The 15795-nt window shown below is 44.9% G+C and overlaps 1 protein-coding gene across 10 annotated transcripts in view; it reads left to right on the forward strand.

Annotated features, from left to right (window-relative positions):
* WT1 (WT1 transcription factor) overlaps positions 1-15795 on the forward strand; it is a 48023-nt gene that overhangs the window by 24662 nt on the left and 7566 nt on the right. For all 10 annotated transcript variants that reach the window (XM_055282024.1, XM_055282026.1, XM_055282025.1 and 7 more), the window contains 2 exons: positions 11099-11195; positions 14718-14868. In XM_055282024.1, the coding sequence (XP_055137999.1) occupies positions 11099-11195; positions 14718-14868 (248 nt within the window). The remainder of the gene's footprint in view (positions 1-11098; positions 11196-14717; positions 14869-15795) is intronic.

Here is a 15795-nt window from a genome sequence, read left to right on the forward strand (position 1 = left end):
GAGCTACTGCATATTTTAGTAGGAGTTTTTCTATTAAAAGCGAACCAGTTTATTTATTCTAGCTGTATTTCTGACTCTTCATTTTTAAAACAACAGATGTAGTTCTGTATGCCTAGATGGCGACTTTATCTAAAATGAAAACAGCTATTTTCTCCTTGATTATAAAAGTCACACAGGCTTATCATTTTTAAAAAAATTCAGACAGGACCAAAACATTATAAAGAGAAAAAGAAAATTCATCTGTCTTCTCACCATCCAGAGATAACGGTTTAAAAAAACATTTTGAGGTGTATTTATATCTTTGGAGAAAAAATTCTGGAAACATTTATCAGACTATTAATTGCAGTTACCTCTAAATATATTCGAGGGAAGAGACAAAAGCCTGAAACAGATGGGTTTAAGAGATAAGGAGAGGAGGTAAAGACCATGCTTTCATGGAGTTCTGCTGCAAAAGGGGGCAAAAAAATGGGGTTCTAGCTGACTGGGGAAAGAAGGTCGGGAGAAGGAGTAGTTTTGCTTTAAATTGTTCTGCTTTTATTTAGTTATTTATCTTTAGATAGAAGTATCTGTATGTTTGTCTGCTGATGAGAATGATCAAGAGGAGGAAATAATGGGGCGGGCATGGTGGCTCACACCTGTAATCCCAGCACTTTGGGAGGCCGAGGCAGGTGGATCACTTGAGGTCAGGAGTTTGAGACCAGCCTGGCCAACATGGTGAAACCCCGTCTCTACAGAAATACAAAAATTAGCTGAGCATAGTTGCACACACCTGTAATCCTAGCTGCTCGGGAGGCTGAGGCAAGAGAATTGCTTGAACCCAGGAGGCGGAGGTTGCAGTGAGCTGAAATTGTGCCACTGCACAATTGTGTGGGCAACAGAGCAAGACTCTGTCTCAAAAAAACAAAAATAAAAAAAGAAAAGGAAAAAAGAGGAGGGAAAAAATGGTCAATGGGAGGGGACAGAATCACTGGAACAGTGTCCTTGAAGGAGGTGGGAGAGAAGGGGCTCCGTAGATAAGTTGGTGGGGCTGGCTTTAGCTAGAAGCTGGGATAGTTCATCTAGTAACAATATTAATTTATAAGAGTTCCTTCTGCCAGGCTCGGTGGCTCATGCTTGTGATCCCACCACTTTGGAAAGCTGAGGCAGGAATTCAAGACCAGCCTGGTCAATATAGCAATATCTCATCTCTATAGAAAACAAAAAAATTTAAAAATTAGCTGGGCATGGTGGCACACCTATAGTCCCAGCTACTTGGAAGGCTGAGGTGGGAGGATTGCTTGGGCCCAGAAGTTTGAGGCTGCAATGAGCTATGATGATGCCACTGCACTCCAGCCTGGGCAACAGAGACCATCTCTCTAAAAATAATAATAATAAAGAAAAAGTTCTTTGTTTATAAGAGTTATTTTGCTTGTCATATGTAATGAAAATATTTTCTCTGGTTTGTATTTTAATTCTGTTAGTGGTTTTTTTCTGTCAGATATTTTTATTTTATGGGAAAAATAGTAAGTTTTTGTCTTATAGTTTCAAGTTTTTGACTTTTGGATCATGCTTAGATTTTTCCCATCCCAAGTGTTTTAAAATATTTAATTATTTCTGGTATTTTTAAAATTTTACTTTTTAAAATAAAGAGATGGAGCATGTCACACTCAAGCAAATAATAAAATAATATTTATGTTGATCTAGGGGCATCTGTGCCAGGTTGCCACCAGCTCTGAATGTGGATAATCCCAGTATCTATTCATTCCCCCAAATAAGATCTGATAAGTGCATATGAAAGTGACTTTTGAAATTACTGTGGCTACAGGGAAATTGGATATGCATTGAGTAAAGTGTTAAAACTAAGCATTGTGGCATAACCACTGAGAATTCCTAGGGAATGCTCCTGGATCTTTTGGCCCTAAGTCCCTTAGGGCTGATTAATTCAAGTCCAGCAATCTGTGGTTCATACGAGTACACAGTGAGTACAGTATTTATGCGGAGATTTATTGTTTTGTTGTGTTTTGTTTTATTTGGTAGTTGTCCTCTCCTAAGTCTAGCTTATATTATAACAGCCCCCTCCTCCCTTTTCTTCTCAGGCTATTGGTTTATTGGAAATAGCAGGTCAGTTTTCTGGTAGAATATCCTACAATTTGGATTTGGCAGATTGCTTTATCTTACAGTCTTTTAAACTTGGGCCTCTCTCTCCTGTATTTCTTTTTTTCTGTTCTTTCTCTTTCTTCCTCTCTCTCTCTCTCATTCTTTCCCTCCCTCCCTCTGCCTTCCTTCATTTCTTTTTTTCTTTCTTTTTTTTTTTTTTTTTGAGACGTAGTCTCCTGTCACCCAGGCTGGAGTGAAATGGCCCAATCTTGGCTCACCACAACCTCCACCTCCTGGGTTCAAGCGATTCTCCTGCTTCAGCCTCCCAAGTAGATGGGACTATAGGCGCGTGCCACCACACCCGGCTAATTTTTTGTATTTTTTAGTAGAGACGGGGTTTTACCATGTTAGCCAGGATGGTCTTGATCTCCTGAACTCAAGGGATCCGCCTGCCTCAGCCTCCCAAAGTGCTGGGATTACAGGCGTAAGCCACTGCGCCCAGCCTTTTTTTTTTTTTTCTGAGATGGAGTCTCACTCTATCGCCAGGCTGGTGCAATCTCGGCTCACCACAACCTCCGACTCCCGGGTTCAAGTGATTCTCCTACCTTAGCCCCCCGAATAGCTGGGATTACAGGCAAATGCCACCATGCCCAGCTAATTTTTGTATTTTTAGTAGAGATGGGTTTTCACCATGTTAGCCAGGCTGGCCTCAAGTTCCTGACCTCAAGTGATCCGCCTGCCTCAGCCTCCCAAAGTGCTGGGATTACAGGCATGAACCACCACGCCTGGCCTCCCCTGTGTTTCCTAGAGGCTTGATTCGATTTGGGGTTCTTTTTTTATTTTCTTTTTTCCTTTTTCTTTCTTTTTTAGGTAAATGTAATTGATGAGTGGCACTGTGTTCAGCCTTTTCTCTTGTGTTTAAAGTTTAAGGAAGCATAGTTTCTTAGCACAGATCCTTAAACAAGGGGGTGATGGTTCTCAAGGCTTGCAGCGGCGTTTATTGTCAACACCGAAAAGAATCAGGCATTTCAGCATCTCACGTATGAGCCCTGAGTATCAAGGGTGGGGAGAGAAGAGGGGTTGATGGGTAAATTCCATGTTTTAGAGACACAAGAGTTTGAATGTCCCCAGGTGCTTCCCTTCAATCTGATTAACTCTGCAGAGGGGAGAAGACAGAGTTGAAGATGGGGGGATGCCTGCCTGGCCAATAACTAGAGGTGGGAGAGAGAAATGACAGGCCGAAGTTCCCCCTTTTTGAATATTCATATGAATGCTAATTGCCTTCCAAAGCCTCTTTTTCTTTTCTCTCTTTTACTTGTTCTGTTGATAAGGGATTTCAGGGCGGCTCTGGTTTTCCTCATCTGTAAAACCTCAATTCCTTTTTATTAATCTTCATGTGCCTGTGGAATATCAAAGTTAATCATTTCTAAAGAAGCCACTCTTGCAATGTTAAGTGTTTTGTTTTCTGTTTTTCTTTTTTTTGTTTTTTTTTTCCCAGGCCAAATCTCAGTGTACACGTTTTTGGCATGAAGAGGGCTCACAATTTGTGTTATATGAGGGACATTTTTCTCTTTTTGCAAGCTTTCTAAGGAAAGTGTGTATGCAGTTTTTGTTTGTTTGTTTTTGTTTTTGTTTTTGAGACGGAGTCTCGCTCTGTCGCGAGGCTGGAGTGCAGTGGTGCGATCTCGGCTCACTGCAAACTCTGCCTCCCGGATTCAAGCGATTCTCTCAACTCAGCCTCCCAAGTAGCTGGGATTACAGGTGCCCACCATCCCACCCAGCTAATTTTTGTATTTTTAGTAGAGATGGGGTTTCACCATGTTGGCCAGGCTGGTCTTGAACTCCTGACCTCAGGTGATCCGTCCACCTCGGCCTCCCAAAGTGCTGGGATTACAAGCATGAGCCACCGCACCCGGCCGTGTTTATGCATTTTAAAGCTGTCTAGGAAAAGCAAATTTTCTCAGGATACATTTTTATGCATCTTAAAGCTGTTTAGGAAAATGTGCAGTCCAGGCCACTGCCAGAGGTGAAGTGCCAAAGTGCATGCTGTGCTGATAACTGCTTCTGCTTATTTTCCCAGTTCAATAGAAATAAATATATATATATATTTTTTGGTGGAGGGTAAACATCATGCTCTGTTGCACATAAGCAGCTATTTCCATCAGTTAGCCTTGTGCTTTCTTTATACCAAAGGTCCCCAACCCCCGGGCCATGGACCGGTAGTGGTCTGTGGCCAGTTAGGAATTGGGCCTTGCAGCAGGAGTGAGTGGCAGGTGAGGTAGCAAAGCTTCATCTGTATTTATAGCCACACCATCCCTCGAATTACTGCCTGAGCTCCACCTTCTGTCAGATCAGTGGCGACATTAGATTCTCATGGCAGTGTGAACCCTATTGCGAACTGCGCATGTGAGGGATCTAGGTTGCACGCTTCTTATAAGAATCTAACTAATGCCTGATGATCTGAGGTGGAACAATTTCATCCCAAACCCCCACCCCCGCCCCCCCAGTCTGTGGAAAAATGATCTTCCAGAAAACTGGTCCCTGGTGCCAAAAATATTGGGAACCATTGCTTTATACAAAACTACATGTTGTGCCTCCAAGTAGAAGCTGAAGAAGGCTAAAGAGGGAATGTTTCAAACCTGTCCCTCCCCACTCCCTTAACTCTCCTCTAGCTTAGTCCTTTCCCGCTACCCCAGTTCACCTTGAAAACCTTCCGCGTGCCTAATTTCATTCATCCCGCTGGAAAAAGCTGGGAGTCATTCAAGTGTCATGATGATAAAAGTGAACTTGTAGGGTGGGGTTAATACCACCAGGATTAGCCAGCTCATTTGGAAGGAAGAACAGCACTGACCTGGACTGAAACTCTAGCTCTGCCACTTGCCATCCGACTGTGGGCAAATAATGCAATGTCTCCTTAAACCTCAGTATTCTTTGCTATAAAATGGGGATAATACTATATAAGCAATAGTTTAACAATTATTGAGTGCATACCAAGCACTGTGATTTACTTACCTGACCTATTGCATCAGTCTGATGGGGGAAGTGCTGTTATTTTCATTTTTCCTGAAGCTGAGGCCAGGGTGGAAGTTATGTCATTTGTGTAAGGTGATGGAACTTAATGAATGACTCCTAGGGTTCTACGGATTGAAAAATATATATATTTATGTATAAGTATATATTCTCTATATATTTATATATTCAACATATATTTTATTATACATTTATGAATATATTATATATAACATATATGTATATTAAAAATATATATATATTTTTTTACAGACAGAGTCTTACTCTTGTCACCCAGGCTAGAGTGCAGCAGTGCCATCATGGCTCACTGCAGCCTTGAACTCCTGGGCACAAGTGATCTTCCCACGTTAGCCTCCCAACTAGCTGGGACTATAGGTGCACACCAACATGCTCAGTGTTTTTTTAATTTTAATTTTAATTGTTTTGTAGAGACAGGGTCTTACCGTGATATTGCCCAGACTGGTCTGAACTCCTGGGGCTCAAGTGATCCTCCGGCCTTGGCCTCCCAAAGTGATGAGATTATAGGCGTGAGCCACCCACATGCCCTAAAGACATAAATTTTATTGATCTCAATCACCAGACTCATGAGATGCATACAATAAGTTGCAGATTGGTGGCCCTTGGGCCAGATGTGTGTTTTATTTGACCTGAAAGTGATTCTTTAAAATTTCAATTATTTGCAAGAACTTATAACTCAGGTGCTCTCAAAAAAGTCCAGATTTCCTACTTTTCTTTGAGAATGGAAAGGTATAGCAATGCTGGGTTCACACTGTTTACAGTTATTGGCTGGGGGAGCTGAGTCATGGCTGCCTCTGTTGGTCAGAGGGTGATGTGGCCAGGGTAGCCCTCCCTGTGAGTTCAATGTCATCTCATTCTTTAGGGTCGCCTTTATTTTACTTGTCTTACTTGGCCTCTGTAGGAATATTTGAGTTCATGGCTCTGTTTTAAATTAAAAAGAGTCAAATCCATATTCTTACCAATTTAGCAAACACATAAAATAACTGCCTCCTTATCCAATAACCTGGAAATTCATAGAGAATAACAGAGGTGACCGAAGAGTTGAGACAGGTAAATGTCTTAGTTTTCAAGTAGGAAAAATACCCAGTGGATTCTGGAAACCACAGAGTTAGCATGAATTCTTGGAAAAGTTATTAAGCCAGATCTTTGAGAACAAGCTGGGGAGAAAACAGGGATCATTACCAAGGTTGGTTAGTGGTATGCAAGACACGTGCCCAAGTCCGTTTCTTTTTGGGTAGAATTACCAGTCCAATAGTGGAAGTTCGCTAATATAGTGGCTCTTCATTGCAAAAGATATTTGATATTTTTGGTGTCCTTGTGGACAAGGTAGGGGATGATGGGCTAAATGCTTAAATGGATGATTTGTGCTTGGTTGAACAATAAAACCAAAGGAACTGTTGTCTAAAGTATTTTTGTTAAGTTGGAGAGTGGCTTCTAGCACAGAGTGGTCTCTGTGGCAGGACAGGAGAAGCAGTCATATTACCCTGAACCTCCTCTCCTGTGAATTTACCTGCCTGCCTCAGACTCACCGTTCTTTTCCCCACTTGGAACCATAGCCTCATGACACCTTGCTGTCAATTCCTGTGATCTTCCTGACTATCTTGGCCAAGGACTCATAAATCCCTTCTCCCTGTCATTCAGCAGAGTCAATTATCTTATGTCTCAAAAAGAAGTCTACTAGGAAACAAAACAGAAAAACGTGAAAACTGTTTGAAATCTTTTTTTTTGTTTGAGACAGAGTCTCGCTCTGTCACCCAGACTGGAGTGCAATGGCACGATCTCGGCTCACTGCAACTCCGCCTCCCAGGTTCAAGCGATTCTCCTGCCTCAGCCTCCCAAGTAGATAGGATTACAGGCACGTGCCACCATGCCCAACTAATTTTTGTATTTTTGTAGAGATGGGTTTCACCATGGTGGCCAGGCTGGTCTCGATCTCCTGACCTCGTGATCCACCTGCCTCGGCCTCCCAAAGTGCTGGGATTATAGGCGTGAGCCACCACATCCGGCCTCAGTCACTGAGTTTAGAGGATGCAGAGAGGAGCAGAGAGTCTTTGTATTCAAGGCCAAGTTTACAATGGGGCAGAGGAGATACACACAGATGGCTGTAAAATAGTAATATTTGCGGCTGGGCGTGGTGTGGTGGCTCACGCCTGTAATCCCAGCACGTTGGGAGCCGAGGTGGGAGGATCATGAGGTCAGGAGATTAAGACCATCCTGGAACACGGTGAACACCCCTTCTCTACTAAAACTACAAAAAAATTAGCTGGGCGTGGTGGCGGGTGCCTGCAGTCCCAGCTGCTCAGGAGACTGAGGCAGGAGAACGGCATGAACCCGGGAGGTGGGGGTTGCAGTGAGCTGACTTCGTGCCACTGCGCTCCAGGCTGGGTGACAGAGTGAGACTCTGTCTCAAAAAAAAAAAAAAAAAAAAAATTCGCTCAGTTGTTCTCCAGGAGTCAGAAATGAGAAGGCAGATTTCAGCTTGTTTTTAAAGCTCCCTAAAATGGAATGGGCTCCCTTGAAAACTAGTCACCAGTCATGTTGATCAACTGTTGGGCATAAGCTGGAAGAGATTTCTGCTTCGAATGGGTGTTAGTGTAGACGGCCTTTCTAGATCCTTTCTATCTCTGTTAGTCTATGGTTCCCAGACCACCGAGTTGCTTTTTAAAAACTTATTTAGAGAGAATTGTTACCACATCAGATGCCAGTACGTTGTACTTGGTGCTCTGGGCACACTACATTGGGAAGTGTTGAACTGCAGGTTTCCACAATGTGGAATTGCATTGGTGTGTTTGTCTTTTGGAGACCCAAGTCCCCATAGGCGGGGGCCTGGCTGTTTTTTTTTTTCTTCATGGACCTTGTAGGAGAATCCACTGGCATATTTGGCAGGTACAGTCTTGTTGCTTGTTGCTTCTTTTGTTTGTGGTTTGCATCCGGCTGTGCAGATTGCTCTTCCCTTTGAGTGTCACATCACTTCACTTCATGAGACAATTGTCTTCAGGAAAGTCTGTTCCCGTGCCCCCCACCCTCCAGGAACCCAGCTAACACCCAGAGCTTAGCTGTCAAGAGAGATTTCTAATTTTTACCCTTTGATGGCAGAAATTTCATGTTGTGTCCCTAGAAATCCTTCAGCCCTAGAAAATGTGGAAAGTAGGCCAGGTGCAGTGGCTCACTCCTGTGATCCTGGCCCTTTGGGAGGCCAAGGTGGGAGAACCACTTGAGCCCAGGAGTTTGAGACCGTTCTATGGAGGACATAGCAAGACCCTGTTTCTACAAAGATAAAAATAAAAATCAGCTGGGCATGGTGCGGGGCACCTATAGTCCTAGCTCTTTGGGAGATGGAAGCAGGAGGGACACTTGAGCCTGGGAATTCAAGGCCGCAGTGAGCTATGATCGCACCACTACATTCCAGCCTGGGCAATACAGCAAGCTCTAAAAAAGAAAAAGGAAGAAAATGTGTAAGTCACATTGTGGCTCCATTCAGATGACTGAAGCAAGCAAAGGCAGCTTCTCTTCACAGCCTTTGAGGCAAAATGTTCTGGCAGCACCATGGCACCATTCTGGTCCTGCCCTCTTTCTGCTGCCAAATGGCCATTGTCATCACCTCTCACTTTCCCACTGTCTGTACCAAGTAATTGTAAGGAAGGCAGACACAGCCTCTTTCTCCTGGCAAACACATTCTAAGGGTCAGAAGGGCATATGTTCTTTGGGTTTGGCATTTTTGCCCAATTTTTGCATGTTTGACCCTGGGGCTACTTCTTTGAGACATTCCCCCTGCCCTAGATAAGTCAAAAATTACTTGAAGGATGTGGAGACAAGATATGGTAGGTTAGAGGGGCAGGCAGTTCTTTCTAAAATGCTTGGAGCCAGAAGTAAATGTGAAACCCTACAGCTTCTGTGGCCCTAGAGGGTGTGGACATTTCAGTTGTCCTGGCAGACACTCTTCCCTTCCAGGCACTCTCTCCTCTGGGTGAGTGAGTATTGGGTCAACTCCAGGCTTCCCCACACCACATCAGATGGAGTGGGCTGATCCACCCACCAGCTTACCTGCCTCCCTGCCCAGGATCCCTGGAACCAACCGTTAGAGTAATGGAGGCAGAGAATGGAATTCTCAGTGCTGACAGCCAGTTTAATCCCACCTGGAGGCTTTTAAAAATGCTAATGCGGCTGGGCCTGGTGGCTCACACCTGTAATCCCTGCACTTTGGGAGGCCGAGATGGGTGGATCATTTAAGGCCAGGAGTTCGAGACTGTCCTGGCCAACATGGTGAAACCCCGTCTCTACTAAAAGTACAAAAATGAACCAGGTGTGGTGATGTGCACCTGCAATCCCAGCTACTCCGGAGGCTGAGGCATGAGAATCGCTTGAACCCGGGAGGCAGTGGTTGCAGTGAGCCAAGATCGCACCACTGCACTCCAGCCTGGGTGATAAAGCGAGGCTCCATCTCAAAATAAATAAATAGATATACTGATGCATCCCTCTCAGACCACCCCCGACACTGATAATTTTTTAAAAGCAGATTTATAGATTTCATGGACCATATGATTCACTGATTTAGAGTGTACAATGCAATGGTTTTTAGTATATTCACAGTTGTATGACCATTACCACAATTTTAGGACATTTTCAGCAGTCATTTTCTTTGTCTTCCCAACTCCCCCAGTTCAAGGCACCCAACCACTAATCTAGTTTCTGTCCCTATAGATTTGCTTATTCCAGACATTTTATAGAAATGCAATCATAGTACATGTGGTCTTCTGTGAATGGCTGCTTTTACTTAGCACGATATTTTAAAGGTTCATCCATATTGTAGCATGTATTGGTACTTTATTCCTTTTCATTGCTGAATAATATTCCATCGTATTAAGATATTCTCTTTGATTTATCCATTCATCAGCTGATGGACGTTTGGGTTGATTCTACTTTTTGGCTCTTAGGAATAATGCTGCTAATGCACAATGTATACAAGTTTTTGTGTGGACATCTGTTTTCGTTTCCCTTGGGAATATCCCTAAGAGTGGGATTTCTGGGTCATATGTTAACTTTATGTCTAACCTTTTGAGGAACTGCCAGATATTTTGCAAAGCAGCTGCATCATTTCACAGAGCTATTTCCTAAGAACTCTCCTCGGTGCCTCTAGATGTGATTCTAATGTGCTGCTGGTGCGGGTGAAAAACCTGTCTGCCTCATCTCATCTGGAAGTAAAATAACTGTAGAGCCGATAGAGGCATTGTATCTGAAGGAGAGAATAATTTTAGAGCAGAACATTCATCCCTTCCAAGTTGTCCTTTTCAGCATTGCACGTCTTTCAGCTCTTCCTATGTAGTCGAAGCTTAACCTGAGCACCAGTTAGGGAACTAGTCAGTCGAATGCCGGAGGAAGATTCTCCAGTGCTCACTTACAGCACAGGCTGGCTACCAAGAGTTAAGCTGATCTGGAAAACTGACCTGTCATTTAAGCAGAGTGGGGCTACAGATATGTAATCCCCACTTCTGAGGACACGACATCTCTTCTTTCGTCATCACTTTTTTGGTGCTATCTGGTAAAAACTGAGTCATGAGGTGCCGACAAAAATTCAGTGCACTTAACGTGAAGCTTGAGGCATTCTGCTCATTCCTGAGATACTTGCAGCTGTCAGCCCTGCCGTCTAGATGGTAAACAACTTGCCGAGGATGAAACCCTGCCACTGTGGTTTTCCTCGGCTTGTCTGAGCGAGACCTAGACGGCGACGGTGCACGCCTAGGTCTCGCTCGCATCGGAGGATGAGGGAGGGGCTGCGAGGTGGCGGCCCCAGGATCCAGCGGCCTCGCCCGCCGCAGAACCCTGCATCTAAAGTGGCCCCGTGGAGGGAGGCAAAAACCAACTATCTTTGTTCTGTGAGCTTTACAAACCATCATTCCCTCCTGACTGCAGATAAGCATTTCCAAATGGCGACTGTGAGCCACCCTGAGCCTTTTTCCCTTCTTTGTGTTTGCAGCCACGGCACAGGGTACGAGAGCGATAACCATACAACGCCCATCCTCTGCGGCGCCCAGTACAGAATACACACGCACGGTGTCTTCAGAGGCATTCAGGTGAGCACACAGAGAGGCCCCAGCGGGAAGGGGGCCGCACTGCCTCTTCCTCCTTACCGGCCCTTTAGTTCCTTACTGATGGACTCTTTGGCCCTGGCAAGCCTCTTCTTAATTGCAGGCTCCTTTAACATCAGGGACCCCTGCTCGTCCCCTGGGTCTGATAAGGCGGCTGTGTCCCCTCCTAGAGAGGCTGCCCCGCTGACTGACGCTGCCCAAGATGCGTCCTCCAGAATCCTCTCCTTTCTGCCTTTACTGCTCCATTTGACTTCTCCAGGGCGGGCTGTGCGGCTTTTGTATTTGAGCTAATTGGGCTTGAATTAACCGCCCGGACCTCTTTGACTTCTAAGATGTGGGCTACATCGTAAAGTGCCCACAGGTAGACTCACATCTTGCCAAGTGTTGATGATAATCATACTAACTGTACCGCCTATGGCTGGACATTTTCTATATTATAGGCATTGCGCTAAGTTTTATACATGGACTTTAAAAAAATGGACTTTACCCTATTAGTACCATTTTGTATTGATGTGGTACATTTGTTATAATTGATGAGCAAATATTGATAAATTATTGTTAACTAAAGCCCATAGTTTACATTAGGGTTCACTTTTTGTATTGTACAGTTCTATGGGTTTTGAAAAATGCATAATGCCATGTACCTATCATTCTAGCATCGTACAGAATAGTTTCACTGCCCTTAAAATTCCCTACACACTCCACCTGTTCTTCCCTCCCTCTCCTTCTCCTCCCAGTAATAACCGGTCTTTTTCTTTTTTTTTTGTTTGAGGTGGAGTCTTGCTCTGTCACCTAGGCTGGAGTGCAGCTGTGCTATCTCGGCTCACTGCAAGCTCCACCTCCAGGGTTCACGCCATTCTTCTGCCTCAGCCTCCCGAGTAGCTAGGACTACAGGCGCCTGCCACCACGTCCGGCTAATTTTTTGTAGTTTTAGTGGAGACGGGGTTTCACAGTGTTAGCCAGGGTGGTCTCGATCTCCTGACCTCGTGATCCGCTCGCCTCGGCCTCCCAAAGTGCTGGGATTACAGGCGTGAGCCACTGCGCCCAGCCCAGTCTTTTTTCAGAATGTCATATAGTTGGAATCACACCAGATGTAGCATTTTCAGGCTGACTTCTTTCTCTTAGCAATATGCATGTAAGGTTTCTCTGTGTCTATTTGTGGCCTTTCCCCCTTCATTTCATCTGCAATACATCCTTATGAGGTAGGTACTGTTATTCTCTCCATTTCATGGATGGGGAAATTGAAGCCCAGAGGTGATGAATAATGTGTCCAGAATCAGATCGCTAGTAAATATTGGAGCCGAGACTAATAACACAGGTCTTGCCTGACTTCAGACCCCCTGTTTATACCTACCTCATGATAATGCTTCTTATGGAGGCAGAGGATGGTGGACAGTTTGTGGGAGGGGGAAGTCTCCAAGGAGCATAAAGAAAGTAAAGTATAAAGGTAAAAGTTTCGGATAATTCAATAGACACTTTTGGTCTGCCACCTCCATAGACCTTCAGTCTGCCTTCCCTGCAGAGTCTCTATTTTGGGTGGTCAGAAGCACACACAGTTACTGAGGTTTCATTTATGGCTTATAAACATCAATCCATGTGAGTAACAGCAGTGATACTTTCACCAGAATGGTCAGTACTCTAGAAATAAGTTGTATCTGGGCCAGACCCCACATGATATGTGGGGCAAGTAGCTCCGAGATGTTCTGATTAATGTTTCCAGAAGTGTCATGAAGAAAGAACAGTGTGCTCTCTACTCCCAAGCCTTTCAATGGAGAGGAATAAAGGCAAGGGTTACAAAAATATGGAAATCTGATGACGGTTTGGGGAGACATCAAGCCTCTCCCCTGACGCATACCAGCAGAATCCTTCACCAGGACCCTTACTGAGATCAACAACTCCTGTTCCCATGTGCACTGCTTCTAGGATGAATTAAGGGAAATGGAAAATGCTTCCTTTGCTTTCTTTCCCATCAAGCCCAGTTTGTCAGGCTCACTTGCCATGGCCTCTAAAAACTCCAGACCGGACAGGTATTGAGTATTCCAATCCAATAGCTGGCTTACCATTTAATTTTATGCCACCATTATCCCTGAGACACTATGGCCTATTAACATCAATGTTGTGTTGTATGTCACTACAGCATTTTTTCTTCCAAAAAGGAAAGTGACCTTTCAGTGCAGGGCAATGTGAAATAGGGACTAGAACATAAGCATGGGGTAGAGTGGAAAATGCACAGGGCGAGGAGTTGGTTATATTCAGAAGTGGTTCCAGGTCTTAGCACAAAACATGGATGCACTTTAGGCCAGGCATGGTGGCTCACGCCTGTAATCCCAGCACTCTAGGAGGCCAAAGTAGAAGGATCCTTTCAGCTTGAGAGTTTGAGACCAGCCTAAGCAACATAGGGAGACCCTGTCTCTACCAAAAAAAAAAAAAAAATTAGCTGGGCGTGATGACTCTTACCTGTTGTCCCAGCTGTTCAGGAGGCTGAAGTGGGAGGATTACTTGAGCTGGTGAGGTCGAGGCTGCAGGAGCCCTGATTGTGCCACTGCACTCCAGCCTGGGCAACAGAATAAGATCCTGTCTTAAGAACAAACAAAACCAAAAGATGGACGCACTCTTGTGTCAGCATCTCACCCCCTTTGGAGTTGATTTGCTCATCTGTAAAGGAATGAGGAGAATTTAGTGGCCACTCAGGCACTTGCTCAGCTCCCATTTATGACTCCCTGACCCCAAGAAGAGGAAGGGGAGCCTGCCTCTTTGTTTCCCTCCAGTTCTTATTCTTGGAAGACTGACAACACACACACTGCACTTCCACAAGATAAAGGGGAGCAACAGATACCCTGCAAAGGATGTGTGCAGTGCACAGAAGGCAGACGGATTCCAGTGCTTTCTGGCCTCACTATTAAAGGTTTTGCTGGCTTCACCATGGCCTTCTGGTGGGTTTTGCTTCCTTTCACAGATGGGACCCCTAAATCCAGAGGCTCCTTCTTCCTTGTTATTTGCTTATACTTGGACGATCTGGTCAGCATGGGGCTCATTCATTATCCCGCTTTTTTCTAATAAGGATGTTCCCACCCATTGCAGATTGGCTCTAGGTCATGTGGTCATGTCTCCAAGTGGGAGGGAGTAGTTAGACTTTGGGACTTTGGACTTGCAGACATCACTACCTCAAGAGGAGAAGCTGAGAGATAGAAAGGATTGGGAGCTCTTCCAGGTACCAGCATTTCTTTTGCAGAGGCTCTGGGACAGCCATTTCTTGTAGGTTTCATCCCAAGAGCCACTTCTGGTTGCTCAGTAGTGATGATCTTAGAGCACTGCATCGTAGAATGTTCCAATTTAGCATCCATTACTGATGTCTGCCATGGGATCTGGAGTGCGAATGGGAGTGGTTTTAGGTCTGCACCTGCCACCCGTTCTTTGGATATATTCCAGTTCTCACTCTCCCTCAAGACCTACGTGAATGTTCACATGTGGCTTAAAGCCTCCCTTCCTCTTACTCTCTGCCTGCAGGATGTGCGGCGTGTGCCTGGAGTAGCCCCGACTCTTGTGCGGTCGGCATCTGAGACCAGTGAGAAACGTCCCTTCATGTGTGCTTACCCAGGCTGCAATAAGAGATATTTTAAGCTGTCCCACTTACAGATGCACAGCAGGAAGCACACTGGTAAGTGTGCCCACTGTCCAGCCTTGGGCAAACATGGTTCAAGAGCTCCTTTTCCAGGCTCTCACACTGCTAAGGACCCAGGTCATTTCCAGGATGGAAAGTAAGCACTGCTTTGAAAGGTCTGATCCAGGTGATATAAAGAGGCTGTGGGGCCATTTTGCATTCTGATTATCCATCCTTTATTACAGAGGTCAGTAAACTGTCTTCCAGAAGAGCAGAGCAGAGTGGTAGAGACAAAGTGCCACAGAATTAAAGAGACCTGTGTGGGAATTGTGTTGGTGTTAGAATACCATTAGCATTTCTAAGGAGAGAGGAGCTAGCCTGGGAATACAGTCATCAGATGGTTTTAGGAGGTCAATGGGCAAGATCATTGTGAAATTTTAGAAGAGATGGTCCAAGGAAAAACTTTTCTGCTTGGGTCAGTAATAATCAACCAGACAGGAAAGGGAAAATTGATTGTTAGTTTGATTTTTTTGTGATCACTTAAAAAAAAAAAAAAAAAGGCGTGGGGGCTCACGCCTGTAATCCCAGCACTTTGGGAGGCTGAGGTGGGTGGATCACCCAAGGTCAGGAGTTGGAGACCAGCCTGGCCAACAAGGTGAAACCCTGTCTCTACTAAAAATACAAAAATGAGCCTGGTGTGGTGGCACGCACCTGTAATCCCAGCTACTCGGGAGGCTGAGGCAGGAGAATTGCTTGAACCTAGGAGACAGAGGTTGCAGTGAGCCGAGATCTCACTACTGTACTCCAGCCTGGGCGACAGAGCAAGACTGCCAAAAAAAAGAGAGAGAGAGAGAGAGATGATGATTTTTGATTTTTGAAGATAATGCCAATGAAACTGGATGTTCCCCCAGGTCAAGGAGGCTGCTTCTGGGAAACAGAGAGCTGGCATTGTCTGTTGTTGGCCACTTTGAATGTGAACAGCCA

Source organism: Symphalangus syndactylus, chromosome 6 (assembly GCF_028878055.3).
Source record: "Symphalangus syndactylus isolate Jambi chromosome 6, NHGRI_mSymSyn1-v2.1_pri, whole genome shotgun sequence".
Lineage (NCBI taxonomy): Eukaryota > Metazoa > Chordata > Mammalia > Primates > Hylobatidae > Symphalangus > Symphalangus syndactylus.